General features: G+C 39.2%; 1 protein-coding gene across 1 annotated transcript; it reads right to left on the bottom strand.

Moving 5' to 3' along the window:
* Nucleotides 1-12,080: 12,080 nt before the first annotated feature.
* On the bottom strand, nt 12,081-15,332 carry LOC147633548 (tubulin beta-5 chain-like). The gene is made up of 3 exons (XM_086806655.1): nt 14,250-15,332; nt 13,279-13,548; nt 12,081-13,010 (listed from the first exon to the last, which is right to left on the bottom strand). The coding sequence occupies exons 1-3, from the start codon at nt 14,641-14,643 to the stop codon at nt 12,343-12,345; spliced, it is 1,332 nt and encodes a 443-aa protein (XP_086662781.1). The 5' UTR covers nt 14,644-15,332; the 3' UTR covers nt 12,081-12,342.
* Nucleotides 15,333-15,862: the final 530 nt, after the last annotated feature.

Raw genomic sequence — 15,862 nt, 5'->3', positions numbered from 1 at the left:
TTGTCAAATGCGGACATATGGTCGGTAACGCGGCCAGTGTATGTTCGTATCCTATTCGTATTCCCATAGAATCGGGCAGCATTTTGTCATTAACGCGGCAAGTTGGTGTCATCCGCTAGTGCATAAATTATTTTTTGCATATTGCGGCATTTGATCGTTAACGCGGTCGAAAAAATGTCGTAAATTTGTCTGCATATTACAGCATATGATCGTTAACGCAATCGAAAAAATGTCGTAAATTTGTTTGATTTGACTTGTATTGTTTTTATTGTGTTTGATCCATGCGATACTAGGTTGCTAACGCGGCATGAGTATTTCATGGATCAAAGTTTACATCATATTGTCTAAACGTTTTATTTTATAATATCGTGATTCGTAACTCGAAAAATATGAATATCTCTCTCTCTTCGTACCCCCCTCTCTCTCTCTCTCATGATACACTTCACAACTCTTTCTCTCTCTCTCTCTCATGATACACTTCACAACTCTTTCTCTCTCTCTCTCTCATGATACACTTCACAACACGATAGATGTGTAGATAAGGATTTCTTTTTTTTTCTCTTAAAATATACATCATTTCTAATAATTTCTTTTTTCTCCCTCTATTTACTTAAAAATTAAAACAATACATTATTTTCCTCTTTAGGAACTCACAAAAACATTAAAAATGTCATCTAATGTTTCTTCTCTCTATCTGTCACAACTCTCTCTTCCTCTCCTCTCTCTCTCTCTCTCTCTCTCTCATGATACACTTCACAATTCTCTCTCTCTCTCTCTCTCTCTCTCTCTCTCTCTCTCTCTCTCTCTCTCATGATACACTTCACAACTCTCTCTCTCTCTCTCATGATACACTTCACATCTCTCTCTCCATCACGATAGGTGTGTAGATGAGGAGTGCTTTAGGATTACAAAACATTATTTTCCTCTCTTTAGGAACTCACAAAACTATTAAAAATGTCATCTAATGTTCCCTCTCTCTCTATCTGTCACACCTCTCTCTCTTCCTCCCCCTCTCTCTCTCTCTCTCGTTCGATAATGTATACACTTCATAAGTAATAATGCACTTGTTGCGGTTGTCTCACGTTCGATAATGTATTGCATGATGTTGAGTTCAGTAATATTGTTTGATATTCTGTTTTTGTTTGATCATTGATAAGTAATGATACACTTGTTGCTGTTCTCTCACGTTTGATGATGTATTGGATGATGTTGAGTTCATTAAAATTATTTGATATTCCGTTTTTGTTTGAACATTGATAAGTAATGATACACTTGTTGCTGTTCTCTCACGTTTGCTTGATGTTGATTTCAGTAATGTTTGATATTCTGTTTTTTTGTGTTTAGTGATATTTGCTAGATTTACGAAGACGACCAACATGCTTTCCCCCGAAGAGAGTAAAATCGTTCTACGAGTAATTCGCATTGAAGCAGTCATCACAGTGTCACAATGTGCTGATGATGTCATCAAAAAGATCAATGAGTCTGAGATACTCATGCGAGATCTAATAGACCAGATATGGGAAAATGCACAGCGTCGGCTTCGAAGCGGAGGCAACGCTGAGTTGCTTGATAGACAGAAGATAGCAGATTTCAACCGTCAACATATAACACGAACCATTTTGGGGAGCATGCATGTAGCATGCAGTGATCTTAGAGATGCTACCCCGCCTGAAGCTAATATGCAACGTCTACAGTTATGGGACATTGTATGGAGCGAGCAAAGAGCCAAGAGCAAGCGCATGAAGGCGTTGGATGCAGAGTCCCTCCCCAAAAGAGTGCGCATTGCCCAGGACGTCGCGAGTCTTTGCAATACATATCTCCTCTCGTGGTGTTTAACTTTAAGTTTTTGAGAGTAATGGTCAATTTATCTTACGTTGATCTTTACAGTTCATTAAAATCCTAAAGTCATTTATGTTCATGCAGATATGGCAGAGGCGCAAGCAAACGAGCATCAAGAGTTAGCCAAGAAGGCATATGAGCGAATTGAGGCCCTTGCACATGGCCTGACAGCCCGCGAAGCTACAAGAACAGCATGCAGGTTGTCGAAATGGACAAATCCAACTTATGCCCAATGGAAAGACATAAACAAACGCGTAACCACAGAGATGATAAAGGAAATATGGCCATGTCCAGATGGCGAGATTAAGAAGGGAAGATGGAATATTTCACGTTGCACTCACAATGATATCAAAACTAATGCCGAGCGCATTTTCTTGGAGGTGTACGGTCGTCCTCTACATAACGCCGACGCTCCACTCTATTTTGCTAAGATGCTATATGCTCAATTTATCCTAGAAACTCCAGTGGACTTCGCCTCCAGAGAGGCCACTGTCAACACCCACGACATACGTGAAGAAACAGTGACATTCACAAGGGAAGAACTTGCTCTCATGGTGGAGGGCGCTGGATTGGAGTTAAACAAGGTCAAAGAAAGCTTAGGGGCACAGCTAGAGCAGAGAAGGAGAAAGAAGCTGAGCGATTAACTCAAGCGTCAACTCCTCCCCCGGCCAATAGAGGGATTCAAGAGCAGCTCACAAAGATCAGCCAAGATGTGCAGAGCATCTCTTCACGTATTGCTCCTGTGCGCCAAGGAAACCACATCTCTCATTTTTTGATACATCCTGATCTTGTGGGAGTTTCTGCTGAGGCTACTAGTTCCTCCACCCCCTAATGTCCTGTATGTTACAAAGAATTCGATGGGTGGAGCGGCCAGTATATACTACCCTGTGGACACTACTACCACTTAATATGTTTAGTGAGGCAAATGCAAAATACTTCCACATGTGCATTGTGCAGTGTCCCAATAAATCAAGGTATTTATACAGTGTTCGGCATGGCTAGCGAATATAAACCACCAGGACCTTTAGATGCAACTCCTAGTGCAATTCGTAATTTATTTCAAGATGAAAGCTAAGAAAGACAAATCCTACTTTTGTATTGATAATTTCTCCAAATACGATCATTTGTACAAGTACTTTTTATGAAATTAATGAAATGACTTCTTCCTCTATGTCAGTATCTTGCTCCAAAATTCTTTCACCGTTTACTCTCTCGTCTGCTAAATTAAGCTCATCTAAGTCAATGTCTAAATTGTCTTCTATCTCAAGGGTGGTGCACAACGTGCGTCCAACATCAAATTTCTCGTCTACTACATCATCACAATTGTACATCCATCTGGGCATATCTTCTTCATACTCTTCGCTTTCAATGTCTCGCAAGATCTTTTCATTGCAATACATGTAAACAAGTTTATCTGCTCGATCTGCAAGAAGTCGATTGCGAATAGTACTGTGAATATATTTGTACATGCTCCAGTTTCTTTCTGAGCCTGAGTTTGAAGAGCACTGACTTAGAACCTTCATCGCAAGGTTGCGCAATAAAGCATAATGCTCACCACCATTCATCATCCACCACTTCCATGCAGGTTGCTCTTTAGCCATTTGTTGAACAAGGGAGTTGGAAAATAAACCCTCTTTCAATCGAAATGAGGTCATCTCCTTTATGCACTTTACACGATCATCATCATTATTATAGAAAGTGTTTACCACTTTATAAAAATCTTGCGCCACCTCAACGTTGGACATCAAATCCATATTCCAATATTCAGGATCTAACATGTAAGCAGCACTGTGTAGTGGTGAATGCGCTCCAATCCATCTAGCATGAAAGTACTTCAATAGAACTTTTCTTTGTCTACTGGAGAATGGTACACGCCATTGCTTTTCCACCACTGAATGCTCTAATTTCTCAGGACACTCCAAACTCCGCTGGACAGTCCACCATTGCATCCATGCTTTTCCGAGATTAGGCGCTCTTTGATCAAGACTTCGTACGGCATACATAACATGCATCATTACATGGTATGCATCCATCACACTGTTCCACCAACTTCTTCTCGTAAGCGCTGCCTTCAAGACTTTGATTTTCTCTTTCACTTTTTCAAGTTGAGTGTTCTCCCAGTCATGAAATGCCATGCATGTAAATGTTTCGCAAACTGCATCTTTATTTCTAAGAAGAGACTCAAAAGTGTAAAAGTGAGTGCAAAACCTAGTCTCCACTGGAGGCTTTAACATAACTGACATGCGAGGTCGAAAAATATCTAACACTCTCTGTCTCTTGAGCATGAATCTCACAAGCTGGCGAGCAGTGTCGACGATTGAGGCAAACCATTTGGTATCATCAGATTTATACCAATCTTTTAATACAAGATTCAAACTATGAGTATTACAGCCTACCGGAAAAATATGTGGATATTGTCGCTGTAGGATTTTGGATGCATTTTTGCAATTTTTTGCATTGTCCATGACGACTTGGACTACATTTTTAGCACCCACTTCCTCTATCACAGAGCTAATGACTTGAGCAATGTAAGCCCCAGTTTTGATTGAACCAGCTGAATCCACGGCACGAATGAAAGTCTCACCTCTAGGTGAAATAACCATTATATTAATTAATGGTTTTCTTTGCACATTAGACCATCCATCACTTACTATACTACATACAGAAAGCTCTATATTGCTAAGAATTATTCTTTGTACACATTCTTTTACTTGCGCACAACATTTCTCTAATAGATCATTTCGCATAGCATGGTACGTAGGCGGTGAAAACCCTGGTCCAAACTCACCAATTTTCTTCCATGCTCTCTTCCAATGCTCACTGTCCACCATCATCATAACACTCCCAGAAAAGTAAATCGCTTCAGCAAGGGCGAGTTGTGCATCATCGAGTCGACCGTGACGTAGGCTTTCTTGCAATGAAGTTTGACGCATGGGTATATTTCCTACGTCAAAGATTCGCTTGCAGGAAGATGCACCGGGTAGATTACTTTCTGGTTGCACATTGCCGTTCGGGGTACAAGCAGGCGATGTAGCGGGAGTTTGATGATTAGAACAACAGTGTTCTTGCTGCCTTGATACATTAACGGTAGGAGTGTCATGTTTTCTTGAATATTTCTTTTGAATTTCTTCTCTTAATGCGTTTGGCCACTATAGGTGCAGAGGGGTGGGTACATGCCTTTTTCTTCGGTCCGCCTAAAAAGTGTTCTCTTAGTCGAGGCGCCCCACCTGATTTTACTGCATGGCATAGCTTACACTCCCAATCTATGAATCGATCACCAACGTTAATTGCATATTGCCACTCTATCCCAGGTGCCTTTTTTTTCCTGCTATTTGAAATTTGGACTCTATTGGAGGTATCACTGGATCCAACATTGTCCTCCATCTCAACAAATAACCTATTCAACCAAGCATATAACAATGAATACATAAATGAAAAAACAACAAATCACTCACGTATTACAAAACATACATTAGCAGACAAAGTACTTCGAAACTATCTTGACAAATACAAAAGATCATCACATAACACAAAACTACTTCAAACTATCTTGCAAGGTCTTACTACAAAACTACTTCGAAACTATCATGCACATTTCACCCCCAATGAAGGATGCCTTTTGTACCCAATTAAGGATACTTTACACAATCAAAGATCTATACTTGCCCAATACTCTAGTATAGGACAATAGACCTTCTCTAACATTCACAAAGAAAATCAAAGATCTATGCTTGCCCAATACTCTAGTATAGGACAATAGACCCTTGTCTACTCTAAACTATATCAAGTATCAAGAACCAATACAAGCCCCTAAGCAGGACTCTTGGCTCCATCAAACCATTCATAAAGCAGAATGAGGTAGATTACGTACGTGGCTCAAATGCAAAGCTGAATGACTCCAAATTTGTCCCTAAATCTCCGTAAGTATTAGCTACGAACCACACCCTGCCCCCAGTTCAAAGAACTAAGGACGAGTGGCTCAATAGCCTTAGGAGTGCCTACAAGGAAAGACGACAGCCCCTAAGATAAGGACGTTCTTCCCAAGAGGACACTTCTAACAACTCGAGAGCTCTACAAGTACTTTGAGGAGAGATATCACACCCCCAAAACAAGGACTATCTCCCCAAAAGTTGTACGATGGGTGTCGGGCAGTGTTTATATACAGAATAGTACCCCGCCGGTGTTCCTTCTTTTTCCCGGCGGGCCCGCCGGGATAAGCAGTTTTCCCGGCGGGCCCGCCGGGAAAACCAAAAGCCCGGAGGTGTTACGGGACTAGTGGGTTCTGGCAGGTCATTGCTCAGGTCATGTGAATATACAATGTGATCACAAGTTTTAATATGTTAACAATAGGTTTTGTTAACGTGATCACGAAATTGTGAAGACGTTAATGAAATCCCTGGTGAGAGCTCAAAAACCAATAAATTTCACTTATTCAAATGCATCAAAAATGCTCCAAAATTAGTGTAGGGCATGTACATGAGTTGCCAATACATTCTTTCTTGTCAGATACATGTGTCTTTGCCAGATTTACATCTATTTCACCATACATCACCGCTTCCAAGCTTTAATGGAAAGCTTCCAAAAACTAAAATTTTTCTTTGCTTTGGGTTGCCCTAATTTGCTTTGTTTTTACTTGAATCACCTGCAATCCACTCAAGGATGTTTAGAAGACCTTACCTGCCGCTAGGCCAAGCTCTCAGACCCCCGAATTCGTTGCGCAGAGGGGGCAGGGATCTTTCAGCTGTAGTAGCAAAGCGAATTAGCTAAAGTGGATCAACTGAGAAACCAGAAATGTCAAAAATTTATTAAGTAGCAATAAAAGGTTGTAGTTGTGTGATGAAATTCATACAAATTGATATTCAGAATGAAGATGCATAAATAGGTAATTGGATCTTCAAATGGAAGTACCGCAATCGTATGGAATCCCTGACTTGCTTCAGGCCTAGACATGATGGTATTTACCTTATAATTCCAAGAACCGTGACTACCTTTATATATCGAGGGTATAACTGCAGCTCTTTACTGGCAGTATATAGAGTAAATATAAGACCTTGAAATTATAAGCAAAAATGCTATCCAGATGATGAATTTGAATGTGGTTGATATGATTTTCAAATTCTGGTTGAGATCTGATGAGTTTATTTGGATTCTGATTGAAAAATGATGATTCCTAAATTTTGGTTGAAAAGCGATAAGCTGAGCAAAACCACAATGAGGATAAATGGGATGAGTCCCTGTGATGATGTTCGTAAATTGGAATGACGATAATGACCAACAAATCACTATGAGATTAGTGGATTGTGCTGACAGATTGCTACTCTTAACACTTGACCCAGTGGATCAAGTTAAGGGATGACAAATTAAAAACCTGTATAATTGAAATTCTCATGGAGGAATGTTCAGATGGAAATTTTGGTCTAATAAACCATTATTGTGTTAAGGATATGAATGATATGACCTGAATGAATTGTTATCTGATGATGAGTTTTATATAAGGGATCTTTATCCTAGGATTCTGTTGGGTTGATCGGACTATAAGGAACCCTAGAATCAGTTGGATCTTAAGGGAAAGAGTTGTCCTCTTGTAAGATTCCTCCCTAGCCTCTCAGGATATCCAGTATCTTCCCCTGTAATCAAATCCCTCTTCAAAAATATAAAAGATCTTATTTTTGCCTGTTTTGGCCTAGAGAGAGAAAATATTCTAGAGAGAGGTTATGCAGATTTTGAATATTTTTGGATGGAAAAATATCTCTTCTTATTAAAATAAGTTCCTCCGAAACAGAACTTCAAAAAGATTTTCAGAAGGTGCATTAGAAATCAAGTATAATCTGTTCAAGAGGCCTTATCCTAGGGGTCCAGATTTTTGAAAAATTTTAAATTAAGGTTTTGAGGGGCCAATCAGATTCATCCAAATGTGTGGAGAAGATAAATAGAAGAAATAAAGAAAATCCTCCCAAAAAATGAGTAAATACTCACATAAGATGAAGAGTGGACTAAGGACCAAAGGAATTCTAAAAAATTGGATTTTTGACACCTCAAAATGGGAATTCGCCCCCTCATGAATGAGGCGCCTACTTCACATGTGTAATGGAGTTTTAAATCATAAAAAATTGAGATATTTCATCTCTCCTCTCTCCTAATTGAAGTCTAGTTCCAAAAAGTAAGCTAAATTGACATAAAAATGGTCAAAAATTGACCAAACTAATCTGGAAAATTCTAGAGTCAGTTTGCTTGGTTAGGAGCTCCCTTTTTTCTACAAATAGAAGCCTCTCCCTTTGTTGAAACGTAATAGTGTTTTATGCACTGTTACTCTACTCCACCCCAGAGTCAAGAACTATGAATTTCTTAATAATTCATTAAGTTTTGACCATTTCCTCTTCTAAAGAATCGGTGGCCACTCTTGTTGCAAACAAGAGTAGATCCCTCAAACCATCAAGCCAAAGGAAACCTCCCATAATTCTTGTAAGCTAGTAATTTTACCTTTTCTTTATTCTTTTAATGGTTTTTTAAATCTTGTTTTGTTTAAATTGAAAACTCTGATGCTATGCCTTGCTGGAAAGGCTTTCCCCCTCTCTCATTCTTAAAATTAGCCCTTCTTTATCCTAGTTAAGTGATCTAATAGTGGGAATTAAACTTTTCATATTGTTTCTCTTTTAAAAGTGAATTTAATTAGTTTAGAGTGCTTAAAATCAATTGGAGATAATTTTTAAGTAATTTTAAGTTAGGAAAAATTAAAAAATGATCAGCCATACAAAGGAGGTTATGGCAAAATTCTTCTAAAATTTGGTGAAATAATTTTTATCTTTTATCATCCAAAAAGAGTAATCCCCACCAATTGTGTATTCTAAAAGTGTAATTTTGATCTTATGCATAAATAGATGCATAAAGAAATTTATTTTTATTTCAAAAGAGTTATTTTCATCAATTTTCATTTTATGCATAGAAAGATGCATAAAGAAATTTATTTTTATTCCAAAAGAGTTATTCTCATCAATTTTTATTTTATGCATAAAAAGATGCATAAAGAAATTTATTTTTATTTCAAAAGATTTATTCTCATCAATTTTTATTTTATGCATAGAAAGATGCATAAAGAAATTTATTTTTATTCCAAAAGAGTTATTCTCATCAATTTTCATGCATAAAGAAATTTATTTTTATTCTAAAAGAGTTATTCTCATCAATTTTCATTTTATGCATAGAAAGGTGCATAAAGATTTTTTTTTTTCAAAAGAGTTATTCTCATCAATTTTGATTTTATGCATAGAAAGGTGCATAAAGAAAATTATTTTTATTTCAAAAGAGTTATTTTCATCAATTTTCATTTTATGCATAGAAAGATGCATAAAGAAATTTATTTTTATTCCAAAAGAGTTATTCTCATCAATTTTGATTTTATGCATAGAAAGGTGCATAAAGAATTTTTTTTATTTCAATAGAATTATTCTCATCAATTTTGATTTTATGCATAGAAAGGTGCAAAAAGAAATTTATTTTTATTTCAAAAGAGTTATTCTCATCAATTTTGATTTTATGCATAAATAGGTACATAAAGAATTTATTTTTATTTCAAAAGAGTTATTCTCATCAATTTTGATTTTATGCATAGAATGATGCATAAAGAAATTTATTTTTATTTCAAAAGAGTTATTCTCATTAAAATTGAATTTATGCATAGAAAGATGCATAAAAGATTTATTTTTATTTCGAAAGTGTTATTCTCCTTAAAATTGAGATTATGCATAAATAGATGTGTAAAGAATCTTTATATAAAAAAATCAGGATTCTCTTGCATTCTAAGAATGGATGTGATGAGATGGGATGTGAATCAAATAGATGAGAATGAATAGAGAATAGAGGTGATGAAAATTGAAGTAATGAGAATGAGAGGTAGATAGATGTGATGATATGTGAAGAACAGAAGTGGATGTACGTTAAAGAATGGATGTGGATGGATGTATGTGAAGAATAGAAGTGGATGTATGTTAAAGAATGGATGTGGTTGAGTGTATGTGAAAGGATAGATGTGGATGTGTATGTGATAAATATGGATGTGGATGTATGTGAAAGGATAGATGTGGATGTGTATGTGATAAGTATGGATGTGGATGTATGTGAAATGATAGATGTGGATATGGATGTATGTGAAAGGATAGATGTGGATGTGTATGTGATAAGTATGGATGTGGATGTATGTGAAAGGATAGATGTGGATGTGTATGTGATAAGTATGGATGAAAGGATAGATGTGGAGATGTGGATGTATGTGAAAGGATAGATGTGGATGTGTATGTGATAAGTATGGATGTGGATGTATGTGAAAGGATAGATGTGGATGTGTATGTGATAAGTATGGATGTGGATGTATGTGAAGAATAGAAGTGGATGTATATTAAAGAATGGATGTGGATGAGTGTATGTGAAAGGATAGATGTGGATGTGTATGTGATAAATATGGATGTGGATGTATGTGAAAGGATAGATGTGGATGTGTATGTGATAAGTATGGATGTGGATGTATGTGAAGAATAGAAGTGGATGTATGTTAAAGAATGGATGTGGATGAGTGTATGTGAAAGGATAGAGGGTGATACCCAATCCCTGTGCTTAATCTCGTAAATGAAATCTATAGCAATGACTTTTTCAATTTCCTCCTTCACAATTGTTGAGTATTTTGGTTTTGAAATAGCTTGGAACCTTCCACAAGTCAGACCTTTCCTCATTCTCTCCCTTTCTTGCTAATGAACTTTTTGCTTCCGGTCTCACTTCAAGTTTTGGGATTTAGGAGCTATGTGTGCGAGATCTCTTCAAGTGTAATTTGGTGTTTATAAGAGTAACTAGGCTACAAGATTTGTTGAAATGAACCCCTACAACGGGTGAGTTATTGATTTGTTAAAACGAAGCTTTAATACATTGATCCAACAAGCAAATAGTAATACCCTTGTACAAGTCTTGGGTTTAAACCTTGACACTAGTATAGTATAATAATGGTAATTATACTCTAGAAAAATCTCTCTCCACCAATCACAAATGTTGGCGATTGTACATATTGTTCCAAAGATTTAATTTTAGGACGATGGTTGCAACAGCATTGGTTTCAACTCTTAAAATATCCCTCTCCAAACATCAAGCATTGGCAATTGTACATATTCTATCAAAGATTTTATATTAGGAGGATTGTTGTAATTGCATCGGTTTCAAGGATACGAGTGGGCCTTAAATTCCAACAATGGTGTTTAATAAACATAGATTCACACATACCCACCATCATGGCAAAAATTGATTTACAACAAGAAGTATAGGTTACTTTTTGGTTTCACAAGGTCCACAATCAAGTGAGGCATACACCCAATCATGAACTTAAGCATCTGGACAAGGACACATTGCATAAGGTAGACCCATGCACGGTTGGGGATCCTAACATCGAGAAGCCAATTCAAATCCACAACCCAACCACTTGTTCCAATACCACTTTTTAGAACTCTTCCTAAGAGAGCAAAAAGAAAGTTAAAAAAACAAATTATTATAATCTCATATGAAAGATGCCTTGTAAATGTTACTCGTATGTAAGTGTTATAAAAAATCTTATTTTTAGAGAGAAAATAGGGAGATTTTAATTGTATTTTATGTTGTGTCAAAATCAATTGGAATCTTCTATAAATTATGATCTATTTAAAGCAAGGGATGAATCTTCTATGTAAGAGCTGATTTTGTTTGTGTGTGTGTGGAAGCATAGTTGCTTTTTGACGGGTGTCACCCGTTTTGAGCATTTTGGCCGTAAAATACTTGCAAAATTTTAAATTGACATAAAAAATTACACTAAAATATAAAATAACTTGCTATAACCCATCAATTTTGAAGTGCAAGGGTGCCCATAAAAAATCAAGCATGTGTCTCTGTGTGTGTGTGTGTGTGTGTGTGTGTGTGTGTGTGTGTGAGAGAGAGAGAGAGAGAGAGAGAGAGAGAGAGAGAGAGAGAGAATTATATTTTGTGAAGGGGGCTGGCTTTGTTGGCTAGAGGGGATTTTTTCTTTTTCACATAATTATTATTTGGAGCGTTCGAGGCGGACACGGCGATGGTTCTCCTGGACGGAGCCCGCCCGCGCCCGCGGGCTGGTTAGGGTTCACATTACGGCGGCAATTGGCCTGCTGGGCCTCCCATTGCTCGCCAGTCCTTTTACACGCTACTCCTATCCATTAATCTAGACCTTAGATTGAGAGCCCTCAGCACATCACCTTTGCTTTTTAATTATTGTAAGGCTTAACCATAGTCTGCAGCATAACCTTAAGCAAATTATACAACAACAATCTTACACTCCAGCACATAATATTTACAGCTTCAACAACACCAAATCACACCAGCTTACATGATCCTTCCACTCATTTCAAAAGAACAAGGCAAAGCCCTTCTAATGCTATGCTTTCACTCTTATAAACTCTATATGATACATGCATCCTACCAGGCCCAAAACCTTACACAACCCACTCCAGTCTTTGCCCAAGCTCATGCCTCCTCTGCACCATCCTGTTCATAGTCTCCATCATCAGCACTGGCTTCTTGGTATTGCTGGTACTCGGACACCAAGTCTTTCATGTTACTCTCGGCCTCCGTAAACTCCATCTCATCCATGCCTTCTCCAGTGTACCAATGGAGGAAGGCCTTCCTCCTGAACATGGCCGTGAATTGCTCGCTTACACGCCTAAACATCTCCTGGATCGATGTCGAGTTGCCCACAAAGGTAGAGGACATCTTCAACCCTATTGGTGGTATGTCACACACACTTGACTTCACATTGTTGGGGATCCATTCCACAAAGTAGGAGGAGTTCTTGTTCTGCACATTGATCATCTGCTCATCCACTTCCTTGGTGCTCATCCTTCCTCGGAACATGGCCGATGCAGTGAGGTACCTGCCATGCCGTGGGTCCGCCGCACACATCATGTTCTTGGCATCCCACATCTGCTGAGTTAGCTCTGGGACTGTCAGAGCCCTGTATTGCTGGGATCCTCTTGAAGTGAGTGGAGCAAATCCTACCATGAAGAAGTGCAAGCGAGGGAAAGGAATGAGGTTCACAGCAAGTTTTCTGAGATCCGAGTTTAGCTGACCAGGAAACCGGAGGCAACACGTGACACCACTCATTGTTGCAGAGATGAGATGGTTTAGATCACCGACTGCGAGAGGAAAAGAAGTGGCGTAAGACATGCATGCATGGGGGCATCCATGGAAGGATCCTGGATATGCTCCACACAGCACAAAACATCTCGTTTCATATATGTAACACACCATAAAGCATGTATGCATTGCAGCAACCATAAAAGGTTCCTTGACACACTTCACATACCATAAAACAGCATCAGCCCTCTTGTTTTACGTGTGCAACACATCCATGAAGGAAATTTTGATAGTTTGAGGCACATAGGAAGGGTCGAGATGACATACATGTTGGTGTTGTGAGCTTCAAAGTCCGAAAGCAAATGTCGTAGAGAGCCTCATTGTCCAAGACCATGCACTCATCTGCATTTTCCACAAGCTGGTGAACAGAGAGTGTGGCATTGTAAGGCTCCACCACAGTGTCAGATACTTTGGGCGACGGAAAAACTGAGAAGGTGAGCATCATTCGGTCCGGGTACTCTTCTCTGATCTTGGAGATGAGAAGTGTTCCCATACCGGAACCAGTGCCGCCTCCCAGAGAATGGCATACTTGAAAGCCTGCAAATGCCAATCAATGTGGTGGGATTTTTCTAGAAGTTGTAGAGGTTGATTGTACATATTCATGGGAGCCTCCACTTGTATTTATACAAAATGTTTTGATTAGCCATTTGAAAAAGCATCAAATTGTTGATGAATATCAACCAAAAAAGAAAGAAAAAGAGCTCACAGAAAACATTTTTCTCAGCAAGTCCATAAAACTCATGACTTCACAATGTAACAGGTTTCTTTTGGATTTTGCAGACTTTTGAGCTAAATAATGACCAAGTGCATTAAACTTTGTACGTACTGGTTTGCAGGTTTTCTGTGTAACCTTACATAATTATGTACAGATAGCATAAATATTTGTACATTGTTACATATAACATGCTGTGCAACCTTAAACCTCAAATATTTCCATCCACCTAATATGAGGTGTAAGATTAGAGAAAATTGAAGCAGTAAACGGATTAAAACAAGCAAAGGCAACCATCTTGATCACATATAAGGTGTAAGATTACAGGGAAACTGAAGTAATTAAAGAATGGATTAAAATAAGCCAAAGCCAAGCACACCTTCAGCAACCGTGGAGATCAAAGCAAGGGTCTATATTGATGGTAGAAAGGATTTAATGGAGAGGGGGGTTAGGGTAAAACCGGGAGCTAATTAGGTTTAATGAGGAAGGTTTATAGGAGGGAGATCAGTGATTAAAGATATAAAACCTTGGAGGCAGTCGCAGCTCTCGGCTTCCTTGCGGACGACGTCGAGGACGGAGTCGATGAGCTCGGCGCCTTCGGTGTAGTGGCCTTTGGCCCAGTTGTTGCCGGCGCCTGACTGCCCAAACACGAAGTTGTCCGGACGGAAGATCTGGCCAAACGGGCCGGAGCGCACGCTCTCCATGGTGCCCGGCTCCAGGTCCATCAGCACCGCCCGCGGCACGTACCGCCCGCCGCTCGCCTCGCTGTAGTACACGTTCACACGCTCCAGCTGCAGCGGCGACGTGCCCCCGTACGCGCCCGTCTGATCGATGCCGTGCTCGTCGCACACCACCTCCCAGAACTTGGCCCCTATCTGGTTCCCGCACTGCCCGCCCTGGATGTGCAGAATCTCCCTCATCTTCTCCGATATTGCTACGGGATTGCCTCGCGCCAAGCAGCAACACTAATTGAGAGCTTTAATCACGGCAATTAAACCCTCCTCCTGCTTTGATATATATTGCAAGCCGAGCGAGATCGAGCTACGTCCTGCGCTCATCAAAGCATCGCGGACGAAGCAGGAGATCAGAGTGCGATATACACACACAGCAGCCAGCTATGGTACCCGCGAGGGAGGCCAAAGCAATCAGAGCACTGTGATCATACACACAGAGATGCAGCTATGTTAGAGAAGCCAAAGCAATGATCAGAGTGTGATATACACGGAGATGCAGCAAGGAAAAGACTTGAATGAAGCAGCAGGAGATCTCGAGCAGCTATGGTGAAGGCGAATTAGCAAGGGAAAGCTCACAAAGAGCCATTGACAAGAACAATGCTGCAATTGCAAACCACTAGGGCAATAGAATTGGGTTTAATATGATTTCTGGCTGAGATCTTTTGCCTTTAATATGGTTTCCTAGCTTAGATTACTAAGATTAGTTGTAGGTGCCCTGTGCTGCAGTAGATCTCGTCTCATTTCTTTTATATTCATAGTACATACTACAGAGCTTTTATTTGTTTGATTGTTGCTAGCTGCCCCCCCCTGCCTGCAACTGCTGCGTCGGACAAGCTGACAGCTAGCCTGCTGCTAAATGCTAGGGAAAAAACAATATTTCTTTGTATTTTTCCTTACGAAAAATTAAATAGCTGGCAGACAACTGAGACAAGCAGCTCTTAATAATCATTCATTACTCCATACTAATAAGGATTAGCCTCAAAATTACAAAAGTACTTACATTGAAAAAAAGAATTTACATTAAAATTCCATACTAATAATCCTTATTCTCAAAATTTGAGTGACATTGAGCCCTCATTTTAAAGGTTATTTTCGAAATCGCAATTTCATTTCGTTTTATTTTCCCCACACGCCTTTTTCCAGCAGCAACAATCTTTTGGAAAAGCTGGCAAAAAAGTAGCAGCGGCAGCTCATCCGTCAACCTCCACGGGATGCCCCCGATTCCATCGGATCATCAATTATTTCATCCAAATTTGGATCAGTGATTTCCGATATCAAAAATTAATTTAATGGGCTGGCTTTATAATTATCGCTTGATATGTACGTTGCAACTTCATGCACGCTTGTGGCCTCCTCATCACCACCAGTGGCCGGCGCCTGCTGGCCCTCCTCTTGCAGACAATCC

This window comes from Cibotium barometz, chromosome 12 (assembly GCF_041138505.1).
Source record: "Cibotium barometz isolate CiBa-2024 chromosome 12, ASM4113850v1, whole genome shotgun sequence".
In the NCBI taxonomy this organism is placed as follows: domain Eukaryota; kingdom Viridiplantae; phylum Streptophyta; class Polypodiopsida; order Cyatheales; family Cibotiaceae; genus Cibotium; species Cibotium barometz.
The sequence above is the reverse complement of the archived record's forward strand: the minus strand, read 5'-3'. Positions and strand labels throughout refer to the sequence as shown.

What these genes read in the sequence shown, in the direction of transcription:
- LOC147633548 (XM_086806655.1), bottom strand. Translation starts at nt 14,643, where the DNA reads ATGAGGGAGATTCTGCACATCCAGGGCGGGCAGTGCGGGAACCAGATA. An exon ending in GAGCTGCGACTGCCTCCAAG is followed by an intron (nt 13,549 to 14,249) that starts GTTTTATATCTT and finishes TGGCATTTGCAG; the next exon opens with GCTTTCAAGTATGCCATTCT. An exon ending in GAAGCTCACAACACCAACAT is followed by an intron (nt 13,011 to 13,278) that starts GTATGTCATCTC and finishes TTCCTCTCGCAG; the next exon opens with TCGGTGATCTAAACCATCTC.